This window comes from Strix uralensis, chromosome 4 (genome assembly GCF_047716275.1).
Source record: "Strix uralensis isolate ZFMK-TIS-50842 chromosome 4, bStrUra1, whole genome shotgun sequence".
Classification (NCBI taxonomy): Eukaryota; Metazoa; Chordata; class Aves; order Strigiformes; family Strigidae; genus Strix; species Strix uralensis.
In genome coordinates, this window is record NC_133975.1 from 56,271,915 (window position 1) to 56,291,964 (window position 20,050).

Genomic DNA, 20,050 nt, shown 5'->3' on the forward strand with positions numbered 1-20,050 from the left:
ACTGCTATTGCTACAAAGTTTTAACCTTTACCCATTCCATTAACGTTAGGCCTTAAAAGCTCTTCTCAAAGAAAAAAGCTTTACATAAAAACTAGGAAGGATGATATTCATATTCCTGATATTCTTCCAGATTAAAAAAAGAAATACAGCCATTGAGGTTCTAGAACATACACAGAATAAGGTTTGATCAACTAATGTAAAAACTTACAATTTTTGCTTACGCAATTGAAACGCATTTTGTTCTGCCATAAAAATCTGCACCAAGAAAAGTGGCAGATCTTCACCATTTCATTGCCACCTCAATCCAACACAAACCCAGTTTATTTTTCACTGCCTACCCAAGTAAGATAACCTGGTTTGTTTTTTTTCTTTCCCCCAAATGCTTATTTAGAAAATCAGACTTAAAAATGAAAGGCTGACCTGCATTAATTTCTTAGGCTTATCTTCTCTCCCACACCAGTGGTAGTCTTCCAGCCTGTGCCTATAGCAACAACTAGAGACCTCTGCATTCATTCTGGTCTTACCATAACGGTTATTCTTTCTCTCTTGCACACATTAAAGAACACAGGGCCTTGATGGCAGATACCTCAAGAGGCAGCCAGACATACCAAATGCATACCACCAGATGGCATCTTCAACTAGTTACATTTTAAACAGCTCATGCCTTCAGAAGGAGATCTTACATTTGATATAGATAGTCTTTGTATACAAAAAGCAGAAGCACTTTTGAACACCTACATTGGCACCAGTGATTGGGAAGTCGTTTTGTATTGCTGAAATAATCAGTTTACTGAGGATACATTTGTTCCCTCAACAAAGATTCAGGGAGCCACAGAAGTATTCTGTACCATGTTTGGTGTCCTCTCCTCACAGATCTCCTTAATGATTCTTCTACTAATTTTACAATAAAATCTAGGTGCAATGCCATTGGATTTCCACAGAGGGTGTACTAATTTATACAGGATTTAATTACATTCAGTGATGGCCCTCTATATTAAGAGATGGTTTTGGCTATAAATAACCTCTACATGTGTTTGGAAATTAAGTTTTTCCACTATAATGAGCCAGTCTATTTGCAGTAGCAGATCATTTATTAAAAACAAAACAAAAAACCCCCCAAACCAAACACCTCCAAACCCCAAGTAATTTTAAGAGAATCAGTAGTTACAAACCTATCTTTAATCTGCTGCAATCAATCATTAAAATAATAAGTATAGCATACAACCACCCTCAAATCCTTAGCAATGACTGCTTTATTGTACTTGGAGAGCAACCTAGTCTCACTTCAACACTGGCTTACCATGTAATCTCATTTCAAGTACAATTTTGATGAAATGGCTATCACCTGTCATAAACTCTAATAATTAACTGCAGTTTAGAGATACATATTTTCTTATTTGTTTAGAATCTAAAGATGACTTTCTTCTCAAAGGAGTTTTACCCTTTCAACTAGAGTTTTTGAGATTGTTGTGGGAAAAAATATAACCAAGTTTTAAGTATTTAGGCTGATCTCAGAAACAGCTCTTAGGTCTACTTCTCTTTACTTTTAATTGTGTATCTGAACTGAGGCTAGCTTTTACCCCTCTTGAAGTCTAATAAGAGCCAAAATAAATGAAGTAGAACAAAGAAGCAACATTAACTTTCATAATTTATTGTTCTAGACAACTCCAATTATTGCCCATCACAGAAAGCAAGTCAGGCAGAAAGAAAATGGAAGTGTTCTTGCACTGCCACTTTGTCAAAGGCTGAAGTCACAGGATTGATTTCTATGGCCACCGGCAATGCCCCCAACCCATGTTGACACCCTGCAGCTCTTGGGCTGTATGTACAGAGGGCACTGAACACAGAAAAGAACATGCATGAAAGATGAGTTGAAATGTGTTGTGGGTTGGTTTCTTTGTTTTTTAAGGTTATAGATTAAAAATGACATTTTAAAGTGTTCTGTATTAGTACAAGTTCATAAAGAATAAATCTGACATCATTCACTCAATTTTATCTCCTTGATTGTTCAGAAAAAGGTATTTTAGGTCTGGCTGGATAAACTCCTGCAGTGAACTGTAACAACAAATTCATTTTGATTTCTGAATTCAACCTATTTTGATTGAAGCGAAAATTCTGTGGTGTTTTCCACTTGTAAAGGTAGAATCTCTTGTGGAGGTACATTTGGAGCAAGAAGCAGGGAGTAAAAGTGTCAAATACTCAACATGGCAACTGTCAGAAGTAACATCTGAAAGCAATGATGCTGATACACCTAAGGAGCCAGAAGGATTCTTCACAGCGCCTTCCCTTGTCCTGAGCACTGAAAGGCTGGTTTTGATTCTTAGCCACAAGCTCTTAAATTGAAGCTTAATCCATTGCCATTGTGTCCTTGGGTTGCCTACTTGAAAGATGATGATGTCAGTGGATCCAAAAAAACACACAAAAAGGAACAACACTGACTTAAACCAAGCAATCCACAAGGTTCAACACAACTGCTGAGCTCAAGGGATTTGTTTACACAATAAAGGCAGGCAATGACAAAATGGCATAGGACTTAGATTCCTCTTGAAAATTTAATTCATGCTGAATCTTCATCAGAAGATGAGGTGCAAGATCCTCCTCACTTATCAAGAATATTTTCTGCAGGAAATAATTAGCACCCCAAGAGGCATCAATACACTAATTTCAACTAGATTTAGATGTCCAAACCTAAGAGAAGAGAGAAGCAGAAGCCAGCACAGCCATTCTGGAAACAGCACCAAGGAACAACTTGAAACTCAGCATTTACAGAATCACAGAATTGTCTAGGTTGGGAAAGACCTTGAAGATCATCCAGTCCAACCATCAACCCAACATCAACAGTTGCCAACTACACCATATTCTTCAGCGCTAAGTCGACCCTGCTCTTAAACACCTCCAGGGATGGGGACTCCACCACCCCCCTGGGCAGCCCATTCCAATGCCTAACAACCCGTTCTGTAAAGAAATGCTTCCTAATATCCAGTCTAAACCTTCCCTGGTGCAACTTGAGGCCATTCCCTCTTGTCCTATCGCTTGTTACTTGGGAAAAGAGACTCATGCCCAGTTCCCTGCAACCTCCTTTCAGGTAGATGTAGAGGGCGATGAGGTCTCCCCTCAGCCTCCTCTTCTCCAGACTAAACAACCCCAGTTCCCTCAGCCGCTCCTCGTACGACATGTACTCCAGACCCTTCACCAGCTTCGTTGCCCTTCTCTGGACACGCTCAAGTAATTCAATGTCCTTTTTGTAGTGAGGGGCCCAAAACTGAACACAGGAATCAAGGTGCGGCCTCACCAGTGCCGAGTACAGGGGTAAGATCACTTCCCTGTCCCTGCTGGCCACACTATTTCTGATGCAAATGATTTAATGATTTGATGCCCTAAAAAAGGCACATAATGAACCCTGGGTCAGAAGAAAATGTTATTGCTTGACACACTACTGGTACAAATCACATGCACTACTGCCACATTTCCCTGTGACACTGCCCAAGACTTTCCAAAATCAACTGCAGATTGAAAACATGATCCTGTTCAGCACAGTTAATCTTCACAACTGGTGCATTTATTTAGAAAGCATGGATTTTATAGAGTTTAAAGAAAATTTAAAAATACAACTTTTTAAACTAATTAAAATGTTTTGAACTGTAGCAGATTTTTTTTTTTTCATTTAAAAAGGCAGTATCTTCACAGAGGATATTATATACACTTGCAAATTATTCTATAAATGTTTTATCTAGACAAACTGCAGAAAACCAAATAGAGAAAGTATGTGTCTCAGCTCCGGTAGTATTTTTTTAGAATTATTAAAATGCTAATGAAAAAGCATCTAAAGTCAGGAAGAAGTAGAACCACCACCCATCCCAGCATAACATCCTTCTATAAGCATCATTTCCAACTTCTAATGCTCTCTGAGTTATGCTCTTCCTAAGTGATGACAGGTAATGTTTATAATATCTCTTAAGAACAAACCTGCTAGTTATCTCCTTTACACTTGCCAGTGCTTCACAGTCAGATTGTGGTGAAAGGTTAGACACACAAATGTAAAGCACAGAAGAAGGCAGGAGATGGCTGGTGTTGGCTCTGAAAGCATAAATGGACTCTAAAAGGTGCATGCGTCTGTACAGCAATTCTCAAATCAGGTGAACACTGTGGTACCTCCAAGTGGCAACGATCGTCTGACACAAAACACTGTTTGTCTTTGTCTTGCTATTAGTCTGCTCCCTTGCACTCCTCCAGTCCCTTTTCTTCTCTCCCATAGCTGTTCCCAGCTTGATCTCTACACTACAGCTGCTCTACAGCTGTTGTAGGTTTGGTGTGATTAAGACAGAATCAATCCCCCTTCCAGCCTCACGCACATATACATCACGATCCTCTATTATTTCACACACACACATAAAGTGGGGAACACCAGTTCATGCATGACTGGTAGATTTTTCTTTTGCTGGGGGAAAGGCAAACATAGGCTGGAATGCCCCCTTCTAGGTCTTACTCATTTCAGTAGCTCCTCCTTCCAAAACGGGGGAGGAACAAACATGGGCAGATGCAATTTCAGCAGTGATCCCACTGCATTCCCACACCCCTTGCCAATACAAACTACAACCTAAGATTGAGTTAAATTAACCTGAGGCGAGAATCAAAAGGAAGAATAACTAGGCAAAGCTAAGAGAACACGAAAGGCAAGAACAAAGGATCTCTTTCTTTCTAATGAGGATTATACAGTGCAAACATCATGGTTATTTTCAAAAAAAGAATCCAAATGTCAAAGACCCAGAACTACCCAGTTCTAACTCAAGTTGTGCCACTGACTACATAATTGCAACGCAAATAAAAAACCTGATTTACAAGTTTCAGAAAAATCTTTGAGAAGCTACAATACACACCACTACTAAGATGTACTATGTCTTCTTGGAATAGCCCTAGAAGAAATGCTAACATGCTATACTGTGCCATCAGTATTTACATGTTGAAGCAGCACCCAAATGCTAAATAAAAGATGTTAAGAACAAAGTCCTAAAGGCTTAGGTATTTGCAAACAGTTGTTTTTGTATTTTTGCTGGTGGCTATTTTTTAAATCAATGCAATTTCTGTTCTGACTTGAAGCCTGATATGTATTTGATCCTCCATTTCACAGCATCAAATTAAGCATCATATCTGAAAGGCATCTCAAATTCCACAATTTCACTTTGGCTTATTTGACTACGATTTTTGCACCAAAGCAAGTTAACTATAGATGGATTATTTATAAGAACAAGTGAGGCAGTTGTAAAGAATACTGTCTGTAGTATCCACTGCCTTGGCAATAATGATAGATTTAAGCAGCTGCTACTAGAAAACATCAGCTCTGCCAAAATGTCAGATGCTAATGTCTGAAGCAGCTCAATTAAGCTACAAGACACAATCACTTTGTTCTACCAGGGATGCAGGCAGGCATATTTCAATCTATATCTGGAACCGACAGAAGCATTTAGGGAAAGAACAGATCAAAAAAAAAAATTTGAATACATACAGCCTTACATCTTCACCTTCTTTCAGAAGTCCCAGTTTTTAAGCCACAAGTGATTTGATGTATTATGAGTTCTCAATAAAGCCTGCAAAATAGCTGGAGCAGTGTCAGTTTTAATCAGCAATCCAATTAAAGGATCCTATCAAGTTCACTTTAGCTGTTCAATAGTATGTTTATATAATAAATTATTTTTAACAGCAGTTTAACATGCAGGTTCTCTGTACTTTAATAACATATTCAACAGTGATATGTAAAGTGAAATCATTGTTGCAACAGCAAACTGTGCTCGCGCGTACACTGAGAAGAGTATATCTAACATATTTAAAAATGATGGCAAATATTTCTTCATAAGGTCTAATTTATTAAGTCAGAGAACACACCTGCCTTACACAGGCATGTAAAAAGAATTGGACTATCATTTGTTTTCAACAGGATGCAAGAGTAGATGGTGCTGTTGATACTTTCCCCTTCCTCCTCTTCCATGGTTTCAATCTGTTCTGTTGAAATGTCATTATTTATGCAAATGAGATCATGAATTGATACTAAGAAAGAAACAAGTCAAAGTTTATTTCAAACTAACATTTACCTCACTGCAGACAAAGTTAATTCTCCTGTGATGAAGGAGAATTAACTGCAGGCAATTTATTCTGAAAGTGAGAATAATCTGCTGAAATGTGTCCGGTTCTCAGGCGTTACTGTTCCACACAGGGAATGTATACCAGTATAATGCAGAAAAAACTGATGTAGTTATACCAGGAACACTTGGGACTCTCACACATTTTAAGGCTAGAATGAACAAAATACCAGCACGTTTTCAGAATGACTAGCAATACAATTAAAGCAGCTGAAGAAGTTACTCACAATTGAAAGATACCAGATACAGGAAAAAAAGTGTTCTGCTGTAAGCAGCACCCTGTTTGGAGGGCAGACCCCATCACTCACTCACTCTTAGCATCACAAACAATAATAAAGATGCTTTTTAAAGATAACTTTAATGAATACATTATAACAAAGAAGGGAAAAGAATAATTCTTCTGTTTAACAGTTACCCTCAGAAGCTGCAGTCATCTAGACCTCAAACCAGCAGTAAAGCTTTTATACTTGGGAATCTGAAGACACCAGCCACCCAGGATGAAGTTTTACAATTTGATCATACAAATGCTTTTTTCACAACATGTAAGTAAATATTTGTGATGGTTTAGCCCCTGCCGGGGTCTGAGACCACGCGGCCGCTGCCCCTCCCCCACAAAGGGAGTGAAATACAAAGCCCCAAGACTGAAATAAGGAAAGGTTTAATACAACAATGCAATAGCAACACAACAAACAACAGCAATAACAATAACAGTAATAGTGATAGCAATGAACAGAGCAAAATAGCTACCAAATACAGCAGTTTGAAGCACGATGTACAAAACCACGAGTGCACCGCGCTCCCGCGCCAGGAAAAATGTGACCTGCCAGGATGTGACGTCCGCATGGTATCTGAATAACCCGGCTAGAGCTCCCCCCTCTGCTGGGGAAACTTAACCCTATCCTGGTTAAACCAGGACAATATTTTAGTTATAACAGTGTCCTGGAAATTCAATAGTCTCCTCAACAGTAATCATGGTACACTGGGTTTCGAGTATAAATCAAATTACTTAAGTGTGAAATAGAGAAGTTTTAACTAAAATTGCTTTTACTGAAATGTTAGTTTCAGACAAACTTTGATGTTGTGCTAACATGGATAGATCTTACAGTAATTGTAGGCCCCTAATAAGCAACCTTGTTTACTTTCCATGCTGGAATTCTATCTTAAACTGCTTCAAAAGTAAAAATCAGAAAGAACTGTTTTAGTTCGACTCTCCTCTTGCATCAGATAATTTACATGTGTGCTACAGTTCAATGCAATTTTAAACATTAGTGCCTTTTTACTATAATGTGGACATAAATACTTTTATCAGCTTGGTTTCGCACTGATTATTTTAGCTAGAAATTCTCGATGTTTACAAAGTTTTAACTTGCACAGCACTAGCAACCTACTAATATTATTTTATGCTACCAAATGAGGGAAACTGGGCAAGGGAAAAATGTATGTGGAATATGAAGAAACGTTCAGGCGCAGGAAACCCTACCACCCCATGGGATAATGTACCCAGAGAATATCTGGAAGCCTCAAAGATCATAAAGGCACATGCTGGCAGGAAAGGGCTTTCCCTCTATAGTTTTTATGAACCTATAATGCACCAAAGGTTTCCAAAGGTCACCAGAGTTGCCACAGTTATTCCCACATAGGCTATCCCCAGATACTTACCACCTCTCCCCTCCCATCAATTTAGAGTTCAAATTGCAAAAACTCTCAGTGCTCACTACAATACAAACATTACAAGCAATTCAAGTATTTAATTTGTATTTCCATAGCACTGCAACATTCAACCAAGCCAATGGAATTTTTAACCCAAAGACACTACAATGAAACTGCAAGTGGGTGTATTCCCTCTTCACATGCACAAGGTTAGCATCTATATATGTATTGGAATACGCACCCTACCTTACATTATGCGATGCAAAGGGAATAGCAAGGAAGATTCTGCAAGCAACAGTGGTTTCCTTGCATCTATCACATCCGTAAACGCGGGAGCTGCAAAAAACACAACTAGTAGAGGAAAACAATATGGCCAAGGAAAAGACCTGCTGAGACTGAGACACTTTCTACACTGCAGCAATAAGCTTTTATTCTGTCTTCATCCAGTGCTCTGCTATCTTCACATACCAAGCTGCATGCACCGGGCGTTTCAGAAAGCTTTGAACACAGGATTGCACAAAGTCAGGGCTTTCTCAGTGAAGCATGTGAAGGTTCACAACAAGAATATACGCTTGTTTTACTTATTTTCCATTTTTTTTCTCAATGAGGGACTGACAGATGCTGCCCCTTGTGCCTGCAAATGGCCTGGCTATCGTCATCAGGCCAGAAACCATTGTCATTGCCACTGCTGGTGGTGGCACCCACACAAAAAGAATTGAGAGCCTGTACACAGGCAGCTGCGTAGGTAACGTTCATATGTTACTCGTAAGTACCATTTGCAAAAAAAGCACAGGTTTACAAAGATGCATATGACTTAAGCTTTTGTGTTCTTAGTTTACTAGAGAAAACTCTTGTTAGTAACGATTCTCAGACTAACCAAAAGGAGTACACAAAGTACACACTGAGTACACAAAAAGAGAGATGTCAAATGTTACAAGAAACAGAGCACATGTTAATTATTTTTAAAATAGACAGCAACAGGGAAGAAAGGCTTACCTTAAAAACACCAACGCACATCTCTTACAAGCTTATTCACTTGTGCAGTCATACGTTCAAGAGATATCACACTATTTTCATTCAGTATCTGTAAATCTAACAATATCCTCAAGAAAAATAATCCAAAAGGCACAAGAAAAGACACACAATGATAGCTACTAGACAAACATCCCACTTAGAGTTCTAGGTCTACCCTGTAGTTAAGTATGTCATTTAAGGAGGTATAAATTAAAATCACAGAAAAGTTAAGGTGGGACAGTCATCTAGCACAACCTGCTCCACTCAAAACAGGGCCAACTTCAAAATTAGATCTAGCTTTGAAGTTGGAACTGGCTGTTGTCATCAGCTACTTTGCTGTTGAAATCAAATTCTGCAATATGACCTTTGGGTTCTTGTATTTTAGTTCCAGACCCTCCTGATTAGTAACACTTTTTAACCTCTTGTAGCTGGAAATTTTTGCAGATGTTGGAAAACAACAATTTATCACATTCCAAAAGTGCAGGTTTGCTTGCTTTGAAAAGGACCACTGAACTGAGGCCCGTTAATGTCAATAAATCATATACCTAGTAATTAAAGTGAACACCACAGATGTTGGCAAAAATGCCCCAAACAACAGAACAAACTCCATATTTAAGATGTGACAGAATTAAGGTTTCAAGTACAACCTCTCTTGCATATGCATTACGCTACAAATTCCTTAATTATATAGTCACTTTCTGCTCTTCTCCATGCAGTGGACGGAATGAACCATACTCATGCAGCGAGCAACTTTCAAGTTGTGTTCTCTTCACTTGTGTGAAATATGCTTTAGTTACAAAACTTCTATGAACCTTACTCTGAAGACAACATGATCAGCTTGCTTACATGCTTTTAACACCATTCATATTAACAGTATCTCATCACTTCAAAAGACATGTGTGAATTGATGTCTTCGAAACCCAGGTGAGCTAAAGGGTCCGCTCTACAGACTGGGAGCCAAGCAAGGCAACATCACCATCAAAGCTTTTACCTAAATTTGTTTTTCTGACATAACACATTCAAAAACCCAAAAAAACTTATAATTGTATGGATCATTCTATAATATACAGAGGTATACATGTATATTCACGCACAAAGTTATCCATGCACTGAAGTCAAAGGGACACATGCTTGGCATGCAGTTAAGAGTGTTGAACACTTAAGAACAGCAGATTTTAGATCTGGAAGTGAGGGCCCATAAAAACAAGCAGGTAATTAATAAGTCATCATGTGAAGGGTAGTGTATATCACTTGCCCAGAATTGGTCTGTATAGTAATGAGCCTATCTACTAAGGCCACATAAAACAACTCCAGCAATTCAAAATCTGGCATTTCCAACCGTTCTTTGGAGTGTGACTTCAGTAAATATTGCCATCAGGGAGGTTCAGAGATATACTTCCTTAACCTTCTAGAAAAAAACAATTACGTATGAGTCAATTTCTCCATGTGTCATTATACTGTTATGAACATAAAACAGGACTGGAAATTCTAAGGCTGCCACAGAGACATTTTTCCTCTGAACACTGAACAGCTGTGGTCTAGTGGTAGATCAATCTCGTAAAACTCAGGCTTAAGACAAAGATCACATGCCTCCAAGAGAAGAGGGTACAGATGAAGAAGAGGGCAACAATCCATCTGTTGAAGGTGACTCCCTCTCCCCTTGCTGTCTGCTCATTCCCTGGTGAGTGAAGGTTGGCATGGACGTTCCCCATGGTGCTGCAGGGTGCCTGGCTCGCTTCTTCCCCACACTGGAAGCACAGAAAACCCCACAACCCTTGTGCCACTCCCTCGCTGCTGCCAGTCATGAGACAGGTCCGTACTGCTGTAACTGCTTCTACCACAGCTGTCACTCTGCAGCCATGCCCACTTCACCATGTGGCCCTTCACCCCCCACACCGGATACCTTGCCCAGCTAGTCCCAATACTCTGTCAATCTCTTGCTCATCTTTCTAATTTGCCTGACCAGACATCCTCTGTCAACCTCCAACTCAGCCTCTCGACCATTTCCTTGTCTCCCAAGCTTTTCACCTCTACCACATTCTTGTCTTCAAGTGGCTAGTCTCAACCACCTCCTTGTCGTCTGTCACCACTTTTCATGCCTACTTTCAGCCTTCTCCTCAATACACTCACTTTTTTTGACCCAATTCTCTCCATCCTTCCCAACTCACATTCACCAGACAAAGCTGCCTCAACACTTCCCAGGTGCAAGGAGAGTCCATATAGCAGAGAACTTGGAGTCTCATAGTTCAAGCTCTGTTCAGATTCATACCCACTGAACAGCAGCCCTGTGTAACAACTGCAGGAATAGTTCACCTTGGTTGTAACCCAAAACTGTAGCAAACTATGCATGCATGTAGGTATGTATGTAGCAAACAATGGGAATTTGAGCTAAGGTTGCAAATGAATTCATCAGCAATACTTCAAAACACTCGCTAAATTTGAAAACAAAATGTATTAACCCAAAATGACAATCACATTGGTGCTCCCAGCTAACCACAGAGTCAGTTTTATAAATAAATGCAAAATAATGGATTGTGCATTCCATATTAAGGCTCTTTGGATGCCTCTCCCCATCTTCTCCCTCAAATCCAGGTCTTGTATATAACCACTTCGTTTCACATGACTTTGCTTATAAACAGAAATCTGGTATTTTTTCTGAGGACAATTATATCACCCCTTAAAATAAAAAAAAGTGAAATTTCAAACTGAGGGATGGCTGCACAAGGCTTTCAAACTTTATGTTCTTTAACATAACATTTATCAAGTATATCACTGTACTAATCCACAGTTCTCTTACTTCAACAGTTACGCTTTTCTATCTCTTCTTTTTGAAGATCACCATCTCACTATCCAGCTACAGGGATAATTTCTAAAAGATGAATGCATCTCCCACAAAGGATCCCATATTAATGATTTATGACTGTCACTCTTCAACAAGACTGCTTGCCATGTCTAAAAATCTAAAATTTATTTTCCTCTCCACTCTATCAGTAGTTTGTTTGTTTTTCCTTATGCTTGAAAAAAGCTTTCCTCTACTCCATAGTTATTTCTTGGTTGCCTTTATACCTTGCACTTTCACCACATCATCAGTCAATTGATATTCTCTTTATCCTGCTGCCATACTACTCATATAAAGAAAATTGTCAGGCCCAGAACAACATGCTTCACAAGCTTTCCCAACCTCCCCCTCACAATTTATTTTTTTCCTTCTTTTGATGATCACTTTCATAACTCCAACTTTCATGTTTGTTCATACAGAACATTAGCACTTCTCAGCTACCCTGCTAACAAGCATTAAGAGCCCAGCTTTCCTACACTAGCTTAAAAGAGAGTAGCTACCAGTCACCCTGAAGAATGCTGCAGTATCACAATCACTGCGTGAGAATAATTTCAAAAGCAGGAACAAAGCAAGATGTAGGTTCAACTGAAAAAAGAATCAAAGACTTAAATTATACCAGTGTTATACAATGGGGTAACCTTTAGGAGATTAATCTCCAAACTATAATTCAGAACAATTCTGATACCTTCAAAAGCATTTAAGAAAAATTTTTGAGAAAAATTTAAGAGTTTAAAAGAGAGAACATTAAACATGTACTCATGGAAATCAGTTGGGACACGACACATCCTACAGTCCACATCTCTCAATAGATTAAAAAAAAAATTCACGCTCCCAAAAAAGAGAACATCCACAGAAAGGTAGAATTTCCGCATGTCTGCCCCTCAGTTATGGACAAAGGTATTGCACCTCTACAACTTCTTCCATTTACCCTGAAGTGTCAGTGAAAATGCCTGTAGAACTTTACTCTCGGTCTACTTGGGGGATCCTTTAATTTGTCCTATTTCCTTTATTCATCCATGATCTGCAACATGGTTGACATCTTTTCAATCAGAATTGTATGGCAGCATGACAAGCTAATTATTACGTAAAAGGTGATACACATTACATCTCCAGGTCAAGATACAAACCCGTATTTGGATGTCATTTTTAAAGTTACAAGCTTTAATAACTTGTGCATCATTCTAGTCCAGACACTGTGCTCTTCAGTTTCAGAGGAGGTTTCCAGAAAATGAAGGCTCTGCTACTTCTATGTAGTTTTTGGTGAATGCTACTAGTACTGATAATAAAGACTGGTAACTCTACTTCTGCAGCAGGTAAACTTCTTTCTTTTACATTTGTCAGGGCTCTCCAGAAACAAAAGTGACAGAAGGACCTGCTTTCCTAAACCAAGTTTTATAGTTTGGTTTCATAGTTTAAGATGGCTGGAATTAGTTATCTTTTGCCCCACAGCTAACTTTCTATGCCACAGATTAATTTCTGGCCAAAAATGCATTCATATTCAATAACAACAACAAAACAGGGGAGGAGGCACTTTAAAGCAAGCAAATGCATTCACACATTCAGAATGCAGTCAGAGGCAGGAGACAATTAGAGAAGGAAATTCAAATATAAGGCATTTCCTGAAGATTAATGAGTGGGTGGTAGTGTTTGATAGTCAAGGGCAGGATGGGTTCTGCAACCAGCACAATTCATTAATTCCCCAGGCAACACAAACTGGGATTCTGCTATTTTTTTTTTCCTTTTTTCTGTACTCATTATTTTCCTTAGCATTAATTAAAATTTCCATTTACTCTGACACTATTGTTCCTTCAGAGCCCAATACTGTCTGTATGTCTGAACGGCGCTACTATGGTAAATGACATCCATAAAATTATGGAATTAATACCTGGTGCAAAAGGCCAGAAAACTTTTCAAGTTTAAGAAAGTTCTTCTAATCTTCTTCTAAACACTAAAAATGTTCTCTACCTTAGAAACAGAATGGGTTCAGCAGACAAGATCCTTTCCTCTAATTTACAAGCTCTTGATGGCCTCCATTATCCTAGTGGTAACAGACAAATTGAGCATCAAGTATTGGAGAGAACAAATGATTTTCAAGCTGCCTTTCAGCTCTTTAGAAAGTCACATACACTAATGAGTTACTTAACATGTCCCAAACCAGCAACCACCACCTCCATCATCACAACTCCATACTAACCTGTGACTGGTGCGTCTATGTCCAGCAAATTTTTTTCCTGGCGGAGAATTGAAGCTCCCTCTGTTATTATTCTCAAAGCAACGCTCTCTTCCAGTCTCCCTTCTTTCATAAGGTGTGCCTTTAAGATATCCACACGAGGTTTTCCATCATTATCAAACACTTCCTTCGCTGTGAGCCGGTGACTTGGAGGAAATGGGACAGCTGAATGGAAAAAACACAAAAATATCTGGTCACTTTTTACAGCAAAGCCTCTATTACTGATAATGACACATTTCAAAAGACATCTCTGCTGGAAAACACCGTTAACGTGAATTTTCAACTGCCTCTTACAATTTGTGGTTTAAATTGCACATAGATTATCAAAGATATCATTAAAGCACATGCATCCTGCAGGCTACATTATTCACACACGCAAGAAGAACTAATTCATGCTGATAAAAAAATTGAGAGTAAGATTTAGGCCATGTTTACAGGTAGACACATTCAAACAAGCCCCCCAAAATGCATGGGAATATCAGGGAAAGAAGGGAATGGAGCTTAAACTGCTCTAGTAGTACTAGAGAACATTGATATAATGTTCCCTTCCATTAAGAGCATAAAATGCACAAACAAGTGCAATATTTTATTTCTGTGCATGGACACACATAGATACACTCCAATTAAAATGCTAAAATCCGAGACAGACACCTCTCTAATGACTCAGGGTAGGGGGTGGGCAATGTCTTCCCTGTATAAGTAATAGTTAGCTACGCGAGATACATTTAAAGCCCATCAAAGTGCGCCTGAGTGCCAAACAGACCATTCCAGGAAAGGCAGGGCAAAGGATGTATCAGACTGAAGTTGGAAATAAACGGATAAATAGGCGGGTTGCCCTAGCAACATGGCAGCGACTAGTGAGCTACGTACTGCCATCACATAAGGTCTGAGGCATACAGCAAACTTCAGATGCTCCTGCTCTCGCTCTTGTGGAGCCAGCTGGAGCGAGAAGGCTCAGAGGTGATGCTGTCAGCTGCCAGGATGAGGCTGGAGCATTATCCCAGCTTAACTCCCTTTCCCTTGCAGTTCAATCGGAGTGGCATTAGGCACCGCCTGCCTCGCCAGCCACAGGGTAATTATACTGATCCCTACCACAGCTGCGGGAGGGTCAGGTTATTCAAGAGCTCTGAGCAGGGCAAGGAGGTGGCTGCAGGGCTGGTCTCAGCTGGCCGCATCTGCAGCTCAACCCCATCACTGCCAAAGGGACTTGTCTCCTGCAGAGTGTCTTACTGGCAACTTTGCAACATGTGGTGGTTTAGCCCCTGCTGGGGTCTGAGACCACGCGGCCGCTGTCCCTCCCCCACAAAGGGAGTGAAATACAAAGCCCCAAGACTGAAATAAGGAAAGGTTTAATACAACAATGCAATAGCAACACAACCAACAACAACAATAACAATAACAGTAATAGTGATAGCAATGAACAGAGCAAAATAGCTACCAAATACAGCAGTTTGAAGCACGATGTACAAAACCACGAGTGCACCGCGCTCCGCGCCAGGAAAATGTGACCTGCCAGGATGTGACGTCGGCATGGTATCTGAATAACCCGGCTAGAGCTCCCCCCTCTGCTGGGGAAACTTAACCCTATCCTGGTTAAACCAGGACACCACATCGTGAGAAACAAAACCCTAATGCAGCGGATCAATATATCCGTTAGCTTCAATTTTCTTCTCATTTCATAATCAGTATACTTCAGGAACAGGCCACAAATCATACACATCCTTTAAAGCCCAACCCAAGAACTCTTCACTTACACTACCAGAAGTAACAGAGCAGGTAACAAACAATTTCACCTTGTGCAGTTATTTTCCACTGAGACTTTAAACACAAACATCTACAGAAAATGCTTTTTTTGGGGGCTCAATTTTGGTTTTTTTTTTTTCCTTTTTGCTGCCCCAGCTTCAGCAATCCATTCACTAAAGTAGTCTGGTGGGGACTAACAAATATCTTTGCAATACACTGACACCCAACCGCTCCCAGATCTGTCTCAGGATCTGTCTCAGATTTGTCTCAGGACAAAAAGGAGAGAAGGTGAAAGTTTATGACGTCCCTGACACCACCAGGATCCTCCTGAAGCAATGACACCTACAACCAACAGTGAAGTTAAAATACAGTCCTTGGCCCTGGAAAGCCCTGCCACAGATCTGTGATGATCTCTCTCAATCGATGAGAACTCCTCGACTGCTTTAAATCAGTTTATGTTTCGAATGGTACTTCTATGATAAGAAGTAGGCTGTTAAAGACCAAAACCTCACCCTATTTTTTGCAGCTACTGCAGTTAAGCCTATCCCATGACACTCACAAAAATGAGGTTACGTGCTTTGTCAATCTTTCATATGTATCTGCAGCAGACCATCAAAAGCAAGACGGCTACATACATGAGCTATAAACAACCTTCTTTATGCAACAGAAAAAAAATAATCATTGCAAGAAAAAAGAAGGTGAATGACAACTCAGCAGTGCTCCAAGCTTCCATTCTCCTTCTGGAAAAACAAACAAACAAACAAAACCAAAACCAACCATCCAGACAGCTAGCTAGTCCTAATGGTCCTGTATTTCCTGCATGGAGGAAGGAGGAGAGCGAAAAGTTCTTATCTCCAATCAGTTTGGCTGGAAGAACCATGTACTATTAGCTTGCATTACTTTGCAAGACAACTGCCTCTGTTCTTCCGCAAAGGTGTCATGGTGTATGCAGCATACTATTATTTTGAGGTAACTACCATATATGCATGTATGCTGAAAGGAAATTTTTACTTTTATAAAGATAGAGCAAACCAGACAAATAATCAAGAAAACAAACGCTATTAAGTGTTACCTACTGATTAAGAGAAAAATATGGTATACACTGCTGCATGGTAAAAGCTCTGCAGGCAGATTTCCAACAAACACGTACCAGTGACTAATTAAAGAAAAAAGATACTGTTCCAATAGCAGATGATTAATGATTAATTAGCAAAAACATGAGTGACTGAGTAGACCACAAACTGCATCTTCCATTATGAGAATATTAATTTTGTATGTACACATACACAGAGCTTCCACAGAAGAACAACATAAGAAATGGTCATGTTCATGTGGAGGTCAGTTAAGCATTATTTTTTACTGGTCTCACCCACAAATACCTGGATCAACCAAAATCCTTTTATAAATATAACAAACATTTAATTTCCATTGCTTTACATATATAGCAATATTACTATCTGAATACACAGGTATCCATCAGCGTCCCCATACCTGCTTCTTTTTCCACTTTTTTTAAACCCATGCTATTAGCACTTTCAGGAAGTAACTCTCTCACTGGTTTTGCCTTCATCAGAAATAAAACCAAGAGCCTCATCATCAGACAGCAACTGTGCACACAGCACACACAACACGGAATAGCATAAAGCTGGGAGAAGAGCCCACCAGGGAGAAGCAGGAGGAGGAAGGACTGGCAGGTTGAACTGCCAGCAGCAAGCTCCTCACCACTGCCCAGGCTCAGGGGATGTTTTTTTTGTTTTTTTAAAGACGTGGGAATCTGTATTAAGCAAAGGACATAAAAAAAGGGAGAGGCAATAAAATTTGCGTGTACATACCACATGTATTTTTAGGAAGTTTAGTGACAAATCCCACTACAAGACCACCACACAAGAAAGTCATGCACAGTTAACCATATTCTGTAAAACTTAAAACCTGGACTGGTCTCCACCTCCATTTACATTTATTTCTTGTACTGGCATTAAAAAAAAACCACCACAAAAAACCCCAACCAACTATTTACCATATGAAATACTACCGTGGTGGTTTGGTAATAAAACACAAAAATCAAAGAAACAAAGTTTTTAACCCTTTACCTCTGTCAGTAGCATCCTCCTGAGATCTGAAAACACAAAAAAATATTCTTTAACCACTTACTGTTGTTTTTTTTTTCTTGTGCTTTCAGGTCTCTTGAGCATGTTCCAGCAAATGGAAAAAAAGATCAACCTGCTATTTTACTGCTCTTGCAGGCTCTAGCAAAACCCATCTTGCCGTTAACACGGCCACTGCAAAGGTCAGACACATCATTACTGTTTCTCTCAAATATTAAGCAGCCTCTCTAGAACAAATAAATAAACCATAAAGAGCTGTGCTTAATTAGAGTGGACCATGCGTGCTCATATAAATAAAATACAAGCATGCAACAAAGCAAGCATTATTTTGTTTATATATTATTCATTTTAAAATGAAGCTGTACACTAAATTAATACTCTCAGAGGAAGCTACCCATAAGAAAAAAACTATCATCAACATTCAAGTTCCTTGCAAATTATCTCACTCCTAATGCTTGTCCTGTAATTTCATACAACTTCTGCTATATGTCTGTATGTAACTGTTTATAGCACACCATACTTTTATGAAAAACAAATGCTTTCCTCTTCATTTGTAGGGAAAACACACCAATAATTACCACTATCTCAATAACCCAATGCATTGCATTTGTCCAATGGCAATTTGCAATTCTGCATTTTCAGAAACATTTGCACTATAGCAGTGGTTAGAGCACAAGTTATTAAATGGGTCGACATTTACTCTATGTGTGCAAAAAAAGTCAGGTCACACTGCAGCTTTATTCTTTTACATCTACTTATTCATAACCTTCAGACTTGGTATACATAAAATTTTCTCATCATCTCAGAAACTCCAACAAAACTGTATTTTTGAAGCCAGGAACATTTTTAATAGTTAACTAACGCTTTCTGCAGGCTGACTTTGAAAATCTACCCCCATTTTACAATGTGGTTCAACACATGGCATATTCTTGGGCATTCCTTCTGAACAACATCCGTACCAGAGTATTTACTATTTAATCAGAGTTCCACATTTCTGTACCATGCCATGTCTGACCAAAGCTATGCTCCAGGCTATAAAGAAGCAGCCAGAAATCAACTTTTTCACCTAATGGCAATAGTTTAACACCTCATAATTCTGAGCATGTTCCTGTACAGTTGCCTACAAATTTCTGGCTTACAGGGTTCCTATGAATCAAAAGGGAAGGAACGATGAATTTTTTTTTCAAGAACACTACTTCCTTCAAGTGCCAGACAGGAACAAGAGTCACTGCCATCCACAGCTGCTAAGGGGAACAAAACAAAGGGAGATTAACAAGAAGAGTTTAATATCTTTATTAATGATCTAGACGAGGGGATCGAGTGCACCCTCAGTAAGTTTGCAGATGATACCAAGTTGGGTGGGAGTGTTGATCTGCTCAAGGGTAGGGAGGCTCTGCAGAGAGACCTGGACAGGCTGGAGCGATGGGCTAAGGCCAACTGTAGAAGTTTCAATAAGGCCAAATGCCGGGTGCTGCACTTGGGCCACAACAACCCCCAGCAGCGCTACAGGCTTGGGGAGGAGTGGCTGGAGAGCTGCCAGTCAGAGAGGGACCTGGGGGTGTTGATTGACAGCCGGCTGAACATGAGCCAGCAGTGTGCCCAGGTGGCCAAGAAGGCCAATGGTATCCTGGCTTTTGTCAGAAATAGCGTGGCCAGCAGGGACAGGGAAGTGATCTTACCCCTGTATTCAGCACTGGTGAGGCCACACCATATGACATCTGCTCAAGTATAAATCTGGGAAAAGGAAGAAGGGGGTGGGGTCACCCTTGGTCCTCTATTACTCCATTACTCCAATATACTACGTGTATTGGAGCCCTGCTTCCTGAGAAGGCCCAACATCGCCTGTTAATGGGAAGTAGAGAATAAATCTGTTTTCTTTTTTTGCTTCCACACGCAGACCTTTGCTTCACTTTGCTTACATTAAAACTGCTTTTGTTTTACCCACAAGGGTTGGTTTGTTTTTTTTTTTCCTATCTTATTTTCTTTCCCCTCTTTGCCCTGTTGAGAAAAAAGGGGGAAGGGGTGGGAAGTGATAGAGCGACTTGGTGGGTACCTGGCATTTAGCCAAGGTCAAACCACCACACTGTGTTCAGTTTTGGGCCCCTCACTACAAAAAGGACATTGAATTACTCGAGCGTGTCCAGAGAAGGGCAGCGAAGCTGGTGAAGGGTCTGGAGCACATGTCGTATGAGGAGCGGCTGAGGGAACTGGGGTTGTTTAGTCTGGAGAAGAGGAGGCTGAGGGGAGACCTCATCACCTTCTACATCTACCTGAAAGGAGGCTGCAGAGAACTGGGGATGAGTCTCTTTAACCAAGTATCAAGTGATAGGACAAG

The 20,050-nt window shown here is 39.9% G+C and overlaps 1 protein-coding gene across 2 annotated transcripts in view; it reads right to left on the bottom strand.

Moving 5' to 3' along the window:
* The window catches only part of PPP3CA (protein phosphatase 3 catalytic subunit alpha), a 204,003-nt gene that overhangs the window by 100,573 nt on the left and 83,380 nt on the right, over positions 1–20,050 (bottom strand). For both annotated transcript variants that reach the window (XM_074866824.1, XM_074866825.1), the window contains exon 2: positions 13,832–14,032. In XM_074866824.1, the coding sequence (XP_074722925.1) occupies positions 13,832–14,032 (201 nt within the window). The remainder of the gene's footprint in view (positions 1–13,831; positions 14,033–20,050) is intronic.